This window comes from Ornithorhynchus anatinus, chromosome 13 (genome assembly GCF_004115215.2).
Source record: "Ornithorhynchus anatinus isolate Pmale09 chromosome 13, mOrnAna1.pri.v4, whole genome shotgun sequence".
Lineage (NCBI taxonomy): Eukaryota > Metazoa > Chordata > Mammalia > Monotremata > Ornithorhynchidae > Ornithorhynchus > Ornithorhynchus anatinus.
This window is the reverse complement of record NC_041740.1, coordinates 28,824,140-28,843,822: the sequence shown is the minus strand read 5'-3', so window position 1 is coordinate 28,843,822 and position 19,683 is coordinate 28,824,140. Positions and strand designations below refer to the sequence as shown.

The following is a 19,683-nucleotide window of genomic DNA, read 5'->3' as shown; positions in this document are numbered from 1 at the left end:
CCTCTTGCTTTGAATCCCAGATGAACTTTAAATGCACCGAGCTTGGGTTAATAACAGCCAAGTGGGTTGTTTCACTCCTGCAGCCATCACTGGTTTAAAACCGCACATTTGTTTGGATTTTGAAATTTACCAGTTGGGAGACGAAAGCACTCCCACTTCCGTGTTTTAATCCACCCACCAGCTGGAGGATGAATCATGCAGATTTTATCTGTAACTGAGCAACTCAACATTTTCAACTGGATGATGGTCTAACTGGATTGGGCTGGTATGTCAAGCGAAGGATGCCTTTGTTCGGTGTCTTCTTGAAGGTGGGAAAGTGTCCACTGACTATTTTCATAGTCTCCAAGGCATTTAGTCCAGTGCTCTGCACACATTAAAAGCTCAATAAATACTCTTGTTTGATTGATACAAACAATTGTCACTGACAAAAGCACCACCTTTGCTTTAACCAGGACTCCATTAACTGAAGCTGGGGCTCTGGGCTAGTTCACCCAGTAGGCCCCTCTCCCCCATCACATGACCCTCAATGATAGCATTAGAGTGCCACCAGGCAGAATGTGGCAGAGATGGAGGGAAGCTGTGCACCCAGAAGCTGGGGTATTAAGGCCCTTTGTCTAGGTAAAGAGAGAAGGAGGAGAAGGAAAGGAGGGAGCAGGTGACTCTATCATTACTGTTTTCTGCTCTGCCTTTCCTCCCCTCTCCCTTTCCATACTTTGCCTTTGGTCTTGCTCTTCATAAAGTTAAAGTGGCTGTGGGGCTAGGTGGTAGGCACAGAAATCCCCTCAGCCCCTGGGCACTTTGACCCCTCCCCCTGACACCAGAGCACTGGGATGGAAAAACAAGCACAAGATTAACAACTTTATACTGTTTAGACATCAAATACATTTTTCCCCTTGCTTTTCATTCCCAGCTTAATGACCTCTCCCAACCAAGGAATCAATCAGACAATCAGTCCATGCTATTTACTGAGCACTTATTGTGTGCAGAGCTCGGCACTAAGCACTTGAGAGAATACCGTACAATAGAGTTGGTAGACACATTACTTGCCCCCAGCAAGCTTATAGTCTGGAATCAACAGGATTCCTCCTGGAGATGAGGAGCTAGCTACTGGGAGGAAAGTAACACTTATCTGTGTTAGGCTTCTTTTGAATTTAAGAAGGAGGCTGAGACAGTTCAATTTTAAAGAATCTCCAGAAGATATGCAGGTTCTTCCTTTCTGCTCTCCCTTCCCTGCAATTTAAAGGGCAATGTCCCCTTTAAGGGTCAGAGCCACGCCTATGCTGGCTTTGTGGTAGTCTTCTTCAGAAGGACACCATCTTCATGATACCCCAAGCAGCCATGCTGTGTTTTAAGCTAAAGAGACGATGCCATTTTGGGGGTTGGCCAAGCCCCTAGTAAACCAGGACCCTGAAATAAAGCCCTTTGATCTCCCCTCCATTAATACCACTCTGGCTGTAAGGTCTCCCAATGTTCACACTGGAATATGCCCTGCCTGGTGGACCTGCTCACTAAATACTAGGGCTATTCATTAGGCTGCTAATGATGCTGCTGATCTTTTTATTACCCAACTAGATTTGTAGCCCCCTGAGTTATCCTCTCCTTGCTGCAGAATGTAAATCATGGCACTCCGGTATTAGAAGGATAGATTCAGCCACACATAAGCTCCTTTGGACTTAAGCGTAGTTAAGCTGCTCTTTCTTTTGAACACACACCCTCCTTATCAGGCCTTTAATAGGGGAGATCATTTGTACAATGATCGGTTTAATAAACTGCATTTATCTAGTTCCTTCAGGTAATTTTGTTTTATCTGATCAGACCCTTCTAACCCATCTGAGTGTGTCTATGCATATTAGATACTTGGACATCTAAATTAACCTGATGATGAATGAGCAAAAGATAACTGGGGGCCGAAGTCTATTCAAATAGTTTCACGCAAAGTTGTATTTGAAATTCATGTGCAAAACAAAGTTCCTTTTCTATGTCTTGTAATGCAAATGTTCCACTTGGAATTGTTTTTTAATGGAGCAATAAGGCAACTGCAACATAAATGTCAAAGTATTACTATTATTAGTTTTTATTAATATCATTAAGCATTTACTATATGTCAAGCACAGTTTCAAGCACTGGATAGATTCAAGCTAATCAGCTCGGGTGCGGTTCCTGTCCCACAGGAAACGCACGTTCTAGATGAGGAAATGGAGGCAGGGAGAAGTTGAGTGACATACCCAAGGTCACACAGCAGACAAGTGGCCGAGTTGTCTTTAGATTCCAGGCCTACACTCTTTCCATTAGATCATGTTGCTCCTCCTGAGCTAACACAAGATATGATTTAGGGAAAATCCTATTTTAATTATGTGACTTCGAAATGCAGAACAGTTCAATATTCTCATTTAACCAGAATATTTCAGTTGTACTTAGCCAGAATCTTTCAATTGTATTTAGCTAAAATTGAAAGAGAGGTAGACTAGGGCTTCATTATATGCAGCAATATTTTTATAATGAGTTTCATCTAGAGAGTCAGTGAGTAAATGTTAGTTTAGACAAATGGAGAACAGTTCATAAGGAGTTTTCTTTTCTTTCCTCATTTACCATACCAGATATGCTCATGCTTTGTGGAGCTGTTCGTAGTTTTCTATAATGTGGGTGTTTTTATGGAACTTTTTTTTAAAAAAATTGCCCATTTTGTCCAGCTTCAGCACTGCTGGGACTTGTAGCACAATTGAATTATCCCCAATTCCATTATCTGTAAAATGGAAATATCTCAGCCAACCTATGTCTGGGAGACTTTTGGATATATGCTGCATAGAATTACACTATGATAATTCTTGTATTTATCAAACTCTGAACCCTCACATTACAATGACCCAGTTTAACTCTTTGAGAATTGCCGGGTTGGTGCATAATTTAATGTTAAGAAAATGTGGTCCTTTGCGTTAATTAGAAATGTGGAAAACTTGTTGCTTTTGATAGCCTGCTATTTCCCCCCTCTTCTAAACTCTGAACTGAGAGAGAATTAGGAGATTGAGAAGTGTGGTGTGCTTTGTTATTCAGCCTTGAATAAATTTTGAACTACGGTAGTTAGAACAAACAAGAGAGAAAGGTAATTCTGAGATGAGTTCTGAGTGTGCCAATGAGTTTGATCTTTCACAGCTGTAAAGCTCTCCAATAATCATATTTGGCGAGCACTTTTGTAAAGCAGTTTTAAAATTACTTATGTACTATGGCTTGAAAGGGAACCACAAAGCAATTGTGTGGTTCAAGGTAACGTATGCTAAAAGACCCCTAAAAGCAAAGCGGTAGTTATTTTTCAAAGGAAAAAATATGAAATTTAGAATATGAAGGACATTTGCATAAATGATATTAAAGCATAATGGCCTCCAGAAGGCAACCCTGAGGTGCTGGACTAGGAGGATTTTAATAATGCAAGAATCTTAGAGTTTGCGTTTGGAGAGGGAAATTGAGAGAGAAGAGGTGAACTGTTGAAAGAGTATATCTGGGTGATGTAAAGGTGGAATAAAGAGGATAAAAGAAGCAGGAAAAAGAGATAGAAGATAGGAGAGAACTGGTTTGTCTTGAGCAGAGGGATGCCAAGGAAGGGCCTGATGAGAGCTGACTGATAAAATAGGCTGTAGTAAGATAACATTAAAACAAACAAAAAAATCTACATGAGGCAGAGCAGTTAAGGGCTGAATTTGCCCCAGTAGGGGTGGTGGAAAGAGGGAGGGACCATTGGAAAGTTTGGAGTTGGATGGGGTTGAAAGGCAAGGGAAATGGAAGGCTCTGGGGAGACACTGGGATGGGGGAAGTTTAAAATGTATTGAAAGCAGAATGGGATAAGTGGGGTAAGAGGATGAGGAGGAAAGAGGGGTTGGTGAAATAAGTAAAGAAAAAAAAAAGAAAATGTATCTGTATGACAGATGAGATCGGACATGTTCCATAAAAAACTTTAGTCACATGTAATCCAATAACAATAGTAATAATGAAATTTCTCAAGGTCTCTTTTAAGTGCTGGGATATGTCAGTCAATCAGTGGTATTTATTGAGTGCTTACTGTGTTCAGAGCACTGTTCAAAGTGCTTGGAAGACTACAATACAAGATAATTAGCAGACACATTCCCTGGCCATAGTGAGTCTACAGTCTAGAAGGGGAGGCACGCATTAATACAAATAAATTATCAATGTGTACTAAAGTGCTGTGGAGTTGGGAATGGGGTGAATATCAAAAGTACAAGTTAATCTAATGTATTTATATGTAATTACATATACAGTACATATTTTCCAGGCTGTTACAATCAGTGCAGGATGGGATTTGATCGCACTTCAACTTCTGCTTTTGAATACCCTGATGCACTGCATTAATTCCTTTCTCAATAATCTGCAATGGCTGCCCTCTAGTGAAATGTGTTGCAGTAGGAAATAATTTCATAGTAGATTTCTCCCAGATGGTTCTTATTTTGACCTTTTTCCATCTCTGTTAGTACATTAGCATATCTTTTTTCACAGATTTTGGCTGTTGGTCAAAAAAGCTTATACAAAGCCAGAGATGGTAGCCAATTAAGAATGAATCTTTCTTTTAAGGTGCTATTAAACCAATTTAATTTGGCCATTCGAGCCACTCTGTCTGTGGCATTTAATTATCTTCCAGAATCTTACCAAAGAAGTAATGTGTCTCTAGAATGGTATTCTTGGAGCGCAACTTTTCTGGGAATGATGGGGGATGGAGAGGGCTCATATAGAGAAGCAGCATGGCTTAGTGGATAAGACCACGGGTCTGGGAGTCAGAAGGACCTGGTTCTAATGTCGGCTCTGCCACATGTCTGCTGTGTGACCTTGGGCAAGTCACTTCACTTCTCTGAGCCTCAGTTCCCTCATCTCTAAAAGGGGATTAAGACTGTGAGCCTCATGTGGGACAGGGACTATGTCCAATTGATTAAGTTGTATCTACCCAAGTGCTTAGAATAGTGCTTGGCACATAGTAAGCATTAAGTACCAAGTACCATAATAATAAACAATTAAATATAGGATCTGCAGGTCTTTCATTGCAAGAGTAAATTTATAGTGTGGAGTTTTCTTGTATTTACAAATTAATTTTGGGATCCATAATTAATTGCCAATTAAATGAATAATTATTCATTTACCAACTCCCATGTAACTCATTCAATAAGAAAGGAAAGACTCCTTTTTCAAAAGAAGTTTTATTAAACATACTTCTAATTTTCCTTCTTATGAAAATGAGGCTGGAGTGGCGAGATCAAAGCTAGATTTGCCGTTGCAACTGAACAGAATGAAGTGATGTTGTAGTTTCCAAGCGCTTTGAACAGTGCTCTGCACATAATAAATGCTCAATAAATACCATTGATTGATTTTCCTGTTTAACTTTAAATTTATAATTATATATTATTAGATAATTATGCTTTTTTGACATGTATACATCTACATCAGAAAATTATATATGAACATCACTTTATGAAATTCACAATTCATTCTTAATGATCTACCTTTAGGGAAATTGTCCATTTTCTTTTTCCTGAATGATGAATGGGAAACTGACAACCAGAGTAATCTCCTGCCATTCTTATTCTTATTATTACTAATGATAAGAATAACAGTAATTGTATTTATTAAGTGCTTACTATGTGCCAAGCACTGTTCTAAGTGCTGGAGTAGATACAGAGGAGTCGGGTCAGACATAGTCCTTGCCCCACATAGCGTTGACAGTCTTAATCCCCATTTTATGGATGAGTTAACTGAAGTCCAGAGAAGTTAAGTGACTTGCCCAAAGTCACACAGTAGACATGTGGAGGAGCTGGGACTAGAACGCATGTCCTTTGACTCCCAGGCTCAAGCTCTTTCCACTAGGGGGTTGGGGAACAGTTTGTGACTTACAAGGAAGACCAAGGGTGGCCCACTCAGAGGGCTATGATCAGTGAGAGAGCCAGGCCCCACTCAGTCAATCAATGATATTTATTGGCTGCTTACTGTGTCCAGAGCAGTGTGGGAACATACAATACACCAGAGTTCTTGGACTTGATCCCTGCCCACAGTGAGCTTACAGTCTAGTAGGATGGTCTTCCCTCCCAAAGGAAAGCAAGGTGAATCCAGAATCCCACACATCAGAGCTCTGTGATAGCCACAAGAAGGATAGGTGGAGTGGCTTCAGTTCCAGGGTCACTTGCATCCTCCTGCCTAATGTCAGGGGAGCCTAGTTCCTTTATACAGCATTTACACAGTTAGTCAAGTTTGGGCCTGGCCTGTCTGGGCTAGAGGGCTGAGGGAATGGAATATTATCTTCGACTGTTATTTCTATTTTGCTTCAAGGATAATAATCTTTGGATGATTATTATCACCGTTTCAGTGATAATTATCTAGACAGTAAGAACCTTGTGGGCTGGAAATGTGTCTGTTATATTGTTATATTATACCCTCCTAAGCACTTACTATAGTGTTCTGCATACAGTAAATGCTCAATAAATATTATTGGCTGTTAATAATAATTGTGGTATTCATTAGGCACTTTCTATGTGCCAGTATTCTAAACACTGGAAACTGAAAAGAATCTGATGGATTATCTAAAAACAAAAAGAAAACAAAAAAAAAGCCAACCCCCCTATCTTTTGAAAAGTGTTGCTGTGCATCAAAATCCACATCTTCCTATCACAGCGCATTTACACTCAGAAGCAATTCAGCGTGATAAAATTTACACTAAAAATCAATTGATTTCAAAGTCAAGAATACATTAGCACTTAATTAACCTTTATAGTTACCCCTTTCTCTCTGCCAAGTTAAAACACTCACCCCATTGTAATGTATTTTCCTCTTTCTATTACTGACTTAAGTCAATCAGTCAATCATATTTGAATGCTTGTTATATACAGAGCACTGTACTAAGTACAGTATAAGAGTTGGTAGACACATTCTCTACCAAAAAGGATCTTACATTTTAGAGAGAGATAGTTATTAAAATAAATGCATTATGGATAGGCACATAAATGCTGTGGGGCTGAGAGTGGGATGAATATCAAGTGCTTGAAGGGTACAGATACCAGTGGATTCGTAGGATAAAGAGAAAGGTAGCACTTACTGCCTGATATCCTCCTAAAGCCCAGCCCTCACACTTCACTCCTAGAGCCTGTTTGCTCCCTGTTCCCTGCTCTCATCTATGTCACTGCCCACCCCGATCCCATGTTATCTCTCTAACCCACAACTCCATCCCGTGCTCCCGTCTATGCCAGACCACCACTCTTTCCACCTTCAAAACCTTAATGAGGTAACATCTCCTCCAGGAGACCTTGCCCGATTAAGCCTTATTTTCTCTGGCTCCCTCTTCCTTCCATGTCATCTATGCATTTGGACCTGTGACTATTGGACATTTAATATTCACTCCACCTTCAACCTCACAGTGTTTATGTACATACATATATATGAATTATATATTATAAATTATTCATTAATATTAATGTCTGTCTTCCCCTTTATATTGTGTTTGTCACGGACAGAGAACATGTCTACCAATTCAGTTGCATTGCACTTTCCCAAGTTCTTAGTGCTCTGCACACAGTAAGCACTCAATAAATACCACTGATGATAAATAGGACAAATGAGAGCTTAGTTGGGGAAAGTCTCTTGGAAGGAATGTAATTATAATAAGGCTTTGCAGAAGGTGGAGACTAGTCGTGGTCTAGTTCCAGGCTAGAGGGAGAATCTGGGCAAGGGGTTGCAGGGATTATTAGACTTTGAGGAGATTCAGGTTCAGTGAGAAGGTTGTCATTAAAGGAGAAAAGTGTGTGGTCTGGGTTGTGGTAGGAAATCAATGAGATAAGATAGGAAGAAGCTAGCTGATAAAGTGATTTAGAACCAATCATAAGGAGTTTCTGTTTTAAGTGGGTGTGGATTGCCAACTACTGGAAGTTCTTGAAGAGTAGGAGATATGGATTGCAGCTTTTTTAGAGAAGTGATCTGGGCAACAGCGTGATGTATAGACTATAGTGAGGTTTGTCGTATTTTAAAGAAAACCAATAGGAAGAAGAAAGATTAAAAGTCAAATTATTTTTGAAAAGGCAGGATCAAGATCCATATTTTGAGATTTGAAGTATTCTAAATGAAGGAGTCTCTTTTGGTGGGGGGGAGTCAAATTTTGGGGCTAGTTTTATTGGCCTGCTTTGTGGTAAGATTGGAAAGAGATTTGACAGAAAAAAAGTTAATTTGTATATCACACCTGAGAATGTGAATACAGCTTTGCATAAATGCTTTGTGCATTTGTACAGGTTTTTAGCTATATGTACATTTAACACGGTTTAATATTTAACACATAATACATTGCCCTGCATACAGTAATCAGTTAATAAATACTATTGATTTCATCAGTCATATTTAGTGAGCATTGTACTAAATTTCTGGAGGAGTACAATATAATTGAGTTGGTAGACATATCCCCTGCCCACAGTGAGTTTATAGGCTAGAGGGAGAGACAGACTTTAATGTAAATAAATAAATAACAGATTTGTACATAAGTTCTGTGGGGATGAGGGAGGGGTGAATAAAGGGAGCAAATCCAAGGTCAAGGGCAACACAGAAGGGTGTAGGGGAAGAGGAAATGAGGGGTTGGTTCAGGAAGGCCTGGGGGCCCATTTGGGATTGAATGGATTAGATTACTGTTTCAGTTGGAAAAGCCTAAAAAAAATCAAGTCAAGGGAGGATTTTAATTAGAGCTGCATGGATAAATATAACAGGAAAAAAAAAACTCCCTAAATTTCCCAATGGAAAATATAGTATTTGCCTGCAATATATGATTGTCTGCCATTGTGTGGAATATTGTCTCACATTTCACATGGTGTCAAGCCTGATTTGGGCTTCAAATCACCATCATCATTTCTCGGTGTGTGTGTGTGGATAAAAACTAAATACAAAAATGGTAAAATCAACATGGCTTTTTAAAGCCTCCTCTCTTGCTTACTTAGTCAATGAAAGTAGAAAGGAATAAGCTGCATTTATGAAAGAACCAGATATAGGAACAATTTTCACATAAGGCATCAATGATTTAGTGTGAATCCTGCAGTAGATGTGATTTTTTTTAAAAAAAGATCAAGATGCTTGTAAAATGGTATGGTGCCTTGTAAACAGTAGATAGTTAATATATACTATCATTACTATGACTATTAACAGTTTTACATATTGGTCACAGGGAAATCACTGTTGTTAAGGGGCAAAACTTTTGAGATTCTCCAGAGCTTCTCTATACCATCATAAGAGAAGGTTCATTTTGTGATGTTGCCTTTCAGTTTTAATCTGGTTTTGTTTCTTGAGAGAGAGCATCCTTACTGACTGGAATTGAGGGCAAAAGAGATAGTAGATCTAATTTCCCATTCTGCATGTCTCTTTCTCATTAAAAATTTGGGTACATGGAGCAAAGTTTTCACCTCTTTTTTGGAAGGTATACATTTCAAGGAATTAAATGATTGATGTTTATTTCAGTGGAGTGTATCTGGGCAAAGAGGAAGCATCTGGAAATAATTAGACATGGTTGTTGTTGAGGAAATATATTCTAAAAGCATAAACCTATTGTTTTAGGCCATCACTGGGGAAAAACACTGTCTTTGGTTTGAGACTAGCTAGCTAAGTGATTCAATCTGGGATGTGGGCCAGATTGATTTGAGGGCAGAAGTAACTTTAGCTTCACCCAAAGGGACCCCCTAACTGAGTTTGAGCTGGCTGTGGTTTCAATTAGTAATTCCACTCACTTCAGCCTCTAGAGTAGCTGGACATAAGTCAGAGTCCAATGTAGTCAGCAATTCTCCCACCCGCTGCTGCTGAGCCACCACAGGAGAAAGTACAGCCATTTTTGCCTCTTAAATGTCCTCCCTATTTGTTTTGCACACAGGACAGCCAGAGAAGTTTGTGTGAGACTAAAAGAAGGTTATTTAAGTTTGCTAAGTGTTTCAGCAGTTCAAATAAATGGTCAGCCTTATTTTAGATAAATAAGACCATTTACATGTGTATGGAGTAGCGCTTGTGTTTTTTTGTGGATTGGTAAAAGTAAAATATGCTCTCTCCATATACATGCATAAGTAATTTCCCCAAATACCCATAAATAATCTAGGGAATTTGCAATAGTTCATCTCCAGATGACATCACAAGTACTTGCTTCAGTTATCTTTGGTAAATTAAATTACCAAATCATAATTCAGCCTTTGGATAATGCCTGTGAAATGAGTCCAAATATATTAAAACAAATCACTGCTTTAATGTGTATCCTGTGTAGTTTTACAAACAGACTGGAGCTACCTCTGAAATAAGAATAATAAGCACAGTGTTAAAGCCATCTAAACAAGGACACACTCTGTGGGGAACACAAGGTTTGCATTGAGATTGTGTTCAGTGTTTTAAATGAGGATTGGAATCATAATTAGAATGGAATAGGTACAAATCAAATTCAACATTGAGCACAGTGAGTCAGCCTCTTTCTTTGGGAAGCTGACTCTAGCCCCAATACATAAATGGCACATGTTGACTGATGGTACCAAAAAATAACCAGACAGTGAGATGAATGTGACAGCACAAGCATTATACTGGACATAAGGCATAATATAAGGAGAGCTTTTTCATAAAAATACTGCATTTTCCTGATTCTAGAATTGTTCTCCGGAAGTACAACCAATTCCTATTGCTCTAGAGCTTTTCAATCAGCCAGTCAATGATATTTCTTGAGTGCTTACTCCATGCAGAGCACAGCACTAATCACCTGGGAGAGTATAAGAAAGTGAGTAGGCATGATCCCAATCCTCTAGGAGTTTACCATTGAGTGGGGAAGATAGAAATTAAAGTGAATTGCAAGTAGGAAAAGTAACCAGGTGTAAACATTTGAACAGAGTAGGAGCTGGGTGGCCACTTGTTAAGGACTCAAGTGTTCAAGTGATGCAGTACAGAGGAAAACAAGATAGGAACTTGCCGGAAAGAGCTGTGGTGAAGGGAAGTTGGTTATGAAACACTCACCATTCATAAGGACATCCAGTATCATATCTGTGGAGGCAAGGCACGGATCAACTGTAAACCAGACAGTCCTGTATAAAACCTATTGACCTGCCACCACAGAATCAACATGAGAAAAAGAGAAAATCAAGCAATCACGGGAGTGAAGTACATTTGAGTATGCATGCACAAACCAACCTTTTTCTTCTGTAAAAGTGCATGCTCTTTAAGAATTCTAATGGTTCCCCAGTTGAGTCTTTTTATTTTAGTATCCATGACTACCACTTTGTGATGAAATTTTCATTTGTTCGAAATGTAGAAAGGAAAAGATTTCCAAAGAGAGTCTTAAAACTGTATATGCTCTCAAATTTTTCTTTGTTTGGAAATAGAAATTTAATTAAGATGCTGGTTGTAGAAATACTTGTTAGTGTCCTTGACATAGTTTTTAAATGCAGTGCAACAGTATTTTTTCTGTCATTAATTCTGTGGGTTTGCTAATTATGATCTGTAGTGATAAGAACCTGAGATTATACTTTGTGGAAGCTGATAGACTACTTACAATATTCTACTGGGAACCTATATAAATCTTTCTTTGATCATATGATTCTAGAATACTCATTTTCTTGGAGATATAGGAGGTGGCCAGGATTCTCCTTTGTCCATGGAAGGTCCACTGTTATGGCCTTACATGTAGATCATATTTGTTATTTGTTATTATCATTTTATTTTGGTTAAAAGAAAATTCACACAGAAGGGGGTGGATAGTGACCCATAGAATGGATTTTGTAAGAAACCTTTCAACTTTTCCATCCCAAATTAGACACAGATCAGCTGGGAAAGTCTTTGGTCAACAATGATCAGGAGGAAATAACCCATGAGTACAGCTACTCAGATACTTCTATATATTCAATAAACAACCTGAACTCATGATGTATTATCGTCTGCCTCAGTGTTTCAACTTCTTTTGACACTGTGCAACCCTTCTTCCCCTTTTCCCCTGGAAACACAACTTAACCTTGTTTTTTCTGACACCATCCTCTTTTGTTTTCTTCCTCATCTCTCTCTTTCAACCTCTACATTCAATCTGTCAACAAGTCCTGTAGCTTCCCAACATCTCCAGAATCAGCCCCTTTCTCTCGATCCACACGCCCACCAGGCTGGTCCAAGTACTTGTCATATTCTAACTTGACTACTGTACCGGCCTCCTCACAGATCTTTCTGTTTCCAGTTTTCCTAAAACTTATCTGTGGGCACATCTCCCCACATCTCATAAACTTCCAGTGATTGTTCATTCTTCTCTGCCCCAAGTAGAAATGCCCAAACACTGGCTTTAAAGGACTCAATCAACTCTCTCCACCTTTTTTTTTTTTAATACTATTTGTTAAGCACTTACTATGTGCCTGGTACTGCTGGGGTAGATGCAGGCTAATCAGGTTGGACATAGTTCATCTCCCACATGGGACTGACATTACTAATCCCCATTTTTTTACAGATGAGGTAGCAGACACAGAAAATTGAAGTGACTTGCCCAGGGCCACACAGTAAATGAGTGATGGATCTGGAATTAGAACCCCAGGCCTTCTTACTCCCAGGCCCGTGCTCTATTCACTTGGCCACGCTGCTTCTCTTCTTCTTATCCATTCTCCTCTTCCATTTCACTCCAGCTAACATGCTTCATTCCTCTCATGCCAACCTACTCAGTGTGCCTTATTCTTGTCTTTCTCATCACTGACCTTTTGCTCACATACTGCCTTCTGCCTGAAACTACCCCGACTTGCAAATCCAACGGATCACTGCATTCACATCTCCTTCAGGAGGGCTTCCCTGGATTTTTTTCCTGTCTACTAAATAAAAAAATATAACCACACTGTTGGGGCTTAAGCTTGTTGAAAATATATTTATATATATTTTTTGAAAAATCCCATTCTTGCCTATATTTCTGCATGGCCATGTTAATAAGAATCTTTGGATTTTGAATGATTTAAATTAATCTTGGTAGTAGAAGATATTAGCATAACTCATTTTGTAATGAAAGGGCTTCTAATACTCATAGGATTTGTTTCATATCTAGAACTGTGGAATTATATAAAAAGGGAGGGAGGGAATAATGAATTCAGACAATGTGATCTCGGTAGACAATAGTACGGGTAAAAAGTTGGCAGGATATAGATATCTGCTTAGCCAAAAAAAAAAGAATTGATATATTGGTTCTGAGTTTAATCAGCCTTTGCTTTCTATGTGTCTGTCCTATATTTAAATAGTTGGCCACTTAATGAAAATTCCCAGTTTTATCTTTTAGTTTCATCCCTGGCAAAATCTCACTACCAGGTGGAACCTTTGTGTGCATGCTACAGCTTCTTCATAAAAATGGCCTTCCGAGAAAGTTACTTGTATAAAATCCTGCAGTGCAAGACATTTTCTGTATTTTTAGGTGGAAAGTTTCATTCCATTTTGATTTAATTCTTGCCTTTCAAGAGTCAGAGACACAAAAATAATTTATTTTCTAACTTGATAGAAGGTGTTTTAAACTTTCAGGAGGCTAGACTATCAAATTAGTATGTTGCATTAGACAACTTGTGTCAAGGAGTAAATAAATAACTAAACAACTTGTTAGAAATCAGAAAGAAAACTATTTGTTCTTGTCAGCAGCTGGTGGTTAAATTATGAAAAATAGCTCTCTGAAGGCTTACTTGATATATGAATCTAGTTTGCGGCTTCTGCAGATGTCACTATGTCAAAATACATTGAAAATCATCTTTTTTTCTGTGTCAGGGATAGTGAAATGCATACAGTGCTGATACTGTTTAATGATTTTGTCTGAGTACCTTTTCACTACGACTACTACTTCTAATTAAAAAAATAATTATTATTATGGTACTTGTTAAGTATGAATTTATTATGTGCCAAACCTACACTCAGTGCTGGAGGGAAAAAAAAGATAATCATGTGAGACAAAATTATTGTCCTACAAGAGGCTCACAGCTGAAGTAGGAGGGGGGAACAAGTAATTAGTCCCCATTTTACAGATGAGGAAACTGAGGCACAGAAACGTTAAGTGACTTGCCCAAGATTGCACAGTAGGAAAGTCGTGGACTGGTGTTTAGAACCCAGGTCCTCTGACTCCCCAGGGTCAGGCTCTTGGCATTAGGCTACTAGAAGGATGATGAAGTTAAGAAATCATAAAATAAGACAGTTAAATATCTCTAGTCTCCTTTTCTTCTGAATATCATATATATATATATATATATTTTCATTTTGGCCAGGTTTCAAAATTTCATTTGTTCTATAAATATTATTTTGGGGAAAAAATGATTGGAAAATAGAGCCATTAGCTTTTAGGAAAGGAATAAGGTGTACAGGGTACATTTCTCCTAACTCTGTTGTATTGTACTCTTCCAGGTGATTAGTGCAGTGATCTGCATATACCTTTTAATAAATGCCATTGATTTATTGATTGATGAACATGGTAGCAAGCAAAGAAACAGAAAAATGACAAAGCCCCTGAATAATTGTGCAGTTTTTTTGGGGATGAGAAAAGAAAATTCTAGTACTGATATCATGCTTATCCTCCATTTTGCAATATAAAATTAAAGAATTATCTTGATTTTGAAAATAATAAAATGAAGAAATAAAGCAAAAACAACAATCAACAGTTTACTGTTTACTGTTTTCAGTACTGTTTACTGTTTACTGTTTACAGTTTACTGAACATTTTTTAGCCGTGTTGGAGTAGAAAGTTTTAGAAAAGTTTGAATTTCCCTAGGGCAAAGATCATATGCGGAACAGGATTTTAATCTCTAGATCTTTGATTATTCAGTCTTATGTTTATCCAACTGAACCATGCCACTTCTTACTAAGAGCTTATTATACTGTCTAAATACATTCATGGTGTAATTAGAGAGGTTGGCTCAAGCATTTCCTCAAATTTTTTCTTTTATTCATTTTCTTCTCCAAAACCCATGCTTATTTTTGCCATGAAGGGAGCTGATGTAGCCATCAGGGAATAAACATTCTTCTTAACTAAGAGGAGTATTGAGGTGAGGGTGGGAGACAAACTTAGTTTCAATAGCAGTCTAATATTTTTCTCAAGAAGTATCAGTGAGCTTTCTTTTTATGGTTTGGGGGTGAGAGGAAGTCCTTGGACGATCGCCAGTTCAGTCATATTGCCCTCCACCATTATAGTCCTATAGACTGTAAGCTCTTTGTGAGCTGGGATGTGTCTACTAACTTTATTATATTGTTCAGTGTTCAGGATTCTGCATAGAGTAAGCGCTCAATAAATACAATTGATTGATTGCCTGCTGTGTGCTCCTGGGAGTTGGCAGTTGATAATGTCCATCTCCCCCTCTAGACTGTAACTTCACTGTGGGCAGGGAACGTATCTGCTGACCATGTTGCATCGTAGTGTCTCGAGAACTTAGTACAGTACTCTGCATACAGTGAACAATCAATAAGTATGATTGATTGATTGTCAGCTGGACCACATACCAGACCAGGGTTGAAGACTTAGGGGTTGTTATCAAGTCCATCCCCCAGCAGCATTAAGCAGTGCCTAAGTGATTGTTGATCCAGAGCAGAATGTCTAAGTAGGCTCTCTTACCATTCCCAGTGGTGGAGTGTTTCTGGAATAACTGGGTCAATTCTCCTTTCCCGTTTTCTGCTCAGGCAGAGAGAGTGTGAAGTTTGTGTTAGTGAATGGCTGATGGGGAGTGGAAGGAAAACAAAGGGACAGAGACTGTGTCCAAACTGATTAACTTTTTTTTAACCTCAGGGTTTAGAACAGTGCTTAACACGAGGTAAAAGCTCAACAAGGAAAGTGATAATAATGATAAGATGACAAGCACTGAAAATGTGAACACTCTGCATCTATCCCTGACACACCCTTCTCACAGTTACACTGAAACAGCTTGGGCATTAAGACATAAAGAAAGCCACAGATAATGACAGTTTTTGCTGTCTACTTATCCCAGCACAACTCGTCAATTTCAACTGATAGATTTAGGTATATGCTGTTCTATTTCCATTTATCTTTTAAGCAGTTGACTCAAAACTTTTTTGGGATTTTTTTTTTCCTCCAGCAAATGCAGAAGTCAAAGCGCTTCTACCCCCCTTCCCTGCCCCCCCCCCCCCCCAGCACACTGACAGCTGGTGCAGTCATTTCTGTACAGATTATTTTTAAGGGACACTTTTCTTCTCTGCCAAATCTTCTTCTGCCACACTCAGGAGTGGTATTAGCATGGCTCCACTGGGGCTGGGATGCCCCTCACTAGGTTTGGAGCCTCTGTGAGCAAAGCAGTGGATTTGATCACGATGAGGTATGGGCGACGCTCCTGTGAGCCAAATAGTCTGCTTTCAGCAATGCCATCTGCTCACCCAGTGAGTCCAGCATGGCTCCTTTGGGGACTGAAGAAAGTCCTGTGCTCATCAACACCATCAGTGATATTTATTGAGCGCTGTGTGCAGAGCACTGTACTAAGGACTTGGGAAAGCCTTGGGAAAGTCCGCCCGCTGGAGCCTCCTCCCCCTCCCATCCTTTAACTGTTGGAGTTCCTCAAGGGTCAGTTCTTGGCCCTCTTCTGTTCTCCATTTACACTCACTCCCTCGGTGAACTCATCCGCTCTCCCGGCTTTGACTACCATCTCTACGCAGATGACACGCAGATCTACATCTCCGCCCCTGTCCTCTCCCCCTCCCTTCAGGCTCGCATCTCCTCCTGCCTCCGGGACGTCTCCACCTGGATGTCGGCCCGCCATCTAAAACTCAACATGAGCAAGACTGAGCTCCTCATCTTCCCTCCCAAGCCCGGTCCGCTCCCAGACTTCTCCGTCACCGTGGATGGCACGACCATCCTTCCCGTCCCGCAGGCCCGCAATCTCGGTGTCATCCTTGACTCGTCCCTCTCGTTCACCCCACACATCCTATCCGTTACCAAGACCTGCCGGTTTCACCTCTACAATATCGCCAAGATCCGCCCTTTCCTCTCCACCCAAACGGCTACCTTACTATTACGGGCTCTCGTTATATCCCGGCTAGACTACTGTGTCAGCCTTCTCTCTGACCTCCCTTCCTCCTCTCTTGCCCCGCTCCGGTCTATTCTTCACTCCGCTGCCCGGCTCATCTTCCTGCAGAAATGATCTGGGCATGTCACTCCCCTTCTTAAACAACTCCAGTGGTTGCCTATCAACCTCCGCTCCAAACAAAAACTCCTCACTCTAGGCTTCAAGGCTCTCCATCACCTTGCCCCTTCCTACCTCTCCTCCGTTCTCTCTTTATACCGCCCACCCCGCACGCTCCGCTCCTCTGCCGCCCACCTCCTCGCCGTCCCTCGGTCTCGCCTATCCCGCCGTCGACCCCTGGGTCACGTCCTCCCGCGGTCCTGGAACGCCCTCCCTCCTCACCTCCGCCAAACTGATTCTCTTTCCCTCTTCAAAACCTTACTTAAAAATCACCTCCTCCAAGAGGCGTTCCCAGACTGAGCTCCTCTTCCCCCTCTTCCCCCTCTACTCCCTCTGCCATCCCCCCTTTACCTCTCCGCAGCTAAAGCCTCATTTTCCCCTTTTCCCTCTGCTCCTCCACCTCTCCCTTCCCATCCCCACAGCACTGTACTCGTCCGCTCAACTGTATATATTTTCGTTACCCTATTTATTTTGTTAATGAATTGTACATCGCCTTGATTCTATTTAGTTGCCATTGTTTTTACGAGATGTTCTTCCCCTTGACGCTGTTTAGTGCCATTGTTCTTGTCTGTCCGTCTCCCCCGATTAGACTGTAAGCCCGTCAAACGGCAGGGACTGTCTCTATCTGTTGCCGACTTGTTCATCCCAAGCGCTTAGTACAGTGCTCTGCACATAGTAAGCGCTCAATAAATACTATTGAATAAATACTATTGAATGAAAGTACAATACAACACAGTTGGTAGACACGTTCCCTGCCTACAGTGAGCTTGCAGTTTAGGGGCTCCTGCTGCTCCAGCTTTTTTCAGCCATCAGGGTGTGACCCTTGCCCCACAGAATCAATCAATTAATCAGTGAGTGCTTACTTTGTGCAGAGGACTGTACTTAGCGCTTGGGAGAGTACAATATAAGACAATTAATAGACACTTTCCCTGCCCGTAACTGTGGAATTCCAATCAATCACCCCCCTCCTCCTGCAGAATAAACTGAAGCAGTTGTCACCTCAATCAATCAACCAATCAATTCCAAGAGTTTAGTGCAATGTTCTGCACACAGTACGTGCTCACTAAATACGATCAAATGAATGAAATAGCACTGATTGATGTTTGGGTCTGAGGAAGGAAGTCTATATATTGCTCTGCAGACTGTGAAAATTGCAGTGTAGATTGATGAAAACAAAATGTATAGCAGTTGCTGCACTGGAGATGGAACTCAGGTAACTGAAGTTTTTCTGCTTTTCAATTTCAAAACACGTCATCTTTTCTATCTTTCACAGACGAATGAAGTGGTCTACTATAACGCAAAGGACAACCTTAATGATGTAAGTACCACACCTTTACCCTGAAAAAGTATTCTAGTTTCTAATATATGATTTTAATTTGCGATTTAGAAGGGGTGGGGGTCAGAGAAACGCTGTGTGCATGCCTTTGATGGGGAGACAAGCTGTGCATACAGAATCCTGGCCTTCATATTGAGGCTTCTACCTGCCGAGGTCACCAAAGTGGAAGGACTCACTGGCAGAGGACTGGTCCATTGTCTGGGTGAATGGTAGCTAATGATACATTCTAATTTGGCTTAGAATTTGGGGTTCCTTAGTAGTGCCAGCTTGGATGTTCAGGGACCACTTTAGCCTCTGCTGAAGCCATCTGATCTAGAGTGGACTAGAACCATTCTTCTGGCAGGTTTTGGATTCCTGTGAATTCCTCCAGGTGCCCTGTCTGAGACTCCCTAGGGCAACAGCTTCTTACTGGACTGGATCTTTAGATCCATCTCAAAACAAGGAAAGTGCAGTTTCCAGTCCTGTGGACATAAGCTAACACTTGCACAGACACACATATCAGTGTCATGCAGCTCCCTGATGCTTGGTGGGTTGCTCAGTCGGTCATATCTATTGAGTGCTTACTGTGTGCAGAGCACTGTACTAAGCACTTGGGAGAGTGCTATTGATGCCTGTCTACTTGCTTTGTTTTGTTGTCTGTCTCCCCTTTCTAGACTGTGAGCCCCGTGTTGGATAGGGATTGTCTCTGTTGCTGGTTGTTGCTTAGTACAGTGCTCTGCGCACAGTAAGCGCTCAATAAATATGATTGAATGAATGAATATGTGCATATTTACAAAATTAAGTATAATTCCCTAGTATGCTAAAAGGGAGAGACAGCAAAACAAATGTGTGCGTATCACATGTTTATGTATTTATCTTCCATTTTTTTAAGGCTATTTGTTAAGCACTTACTCTGTGCCAGGCACAGTACTTACTAGATACAAGGTAATCAGATTGGATGCAGTCTGTGTCCCACATGGGGCTAACAGTCTCAGTCCCCATTTTACAGGGAAGGTAATTGAAGAAACAGAGAATTTAAGTGACTTGCCCAAAGTCACACAGTAGACAAGTAGCTGGTTATGAAAGGCTCACTGAAGACCATATGCCTGACAGTGAATTTTACAATGAATATTGCAGTAGCTGAAGAGGCTGACATGAGCTCATCTGTCTAGACCACCCGTGTTGTGCTGTTATATTAGCTGTGTCTGGATTCAGGCATTAGCTTCA

At 40.4% G+C, this 19,683-nt stretch overlaps 1 protein-coding gene across 5 annotated transcripts in view; it reads left to right on the top strand.

The window, feature by feature from the left end:
* Positions 1 to 19,683, top strand: part of CACNA2D1 (calcium voltage-gated channel auxiliary subunit alpha2delta 1) — a 439,415-nt gene that overhangs the window by 230,921 nt on the left and 188,811 nt on the right. For all 5 annotated transcript variants that reach the window (XM_029077600.2, XM_029077601.2, XM_029077599.2 and 2 more), the window contains exon 5: positions 18,415 to 18,459. In XM_029077600.2, the coding sequence (XP_028933433.1) occupies positions 18,415 to 18,459 (45 nt within the window). The remainder of the gene's footprint in view (positions 1 to 18,414; positions 18,460 to 19,683) is intronic.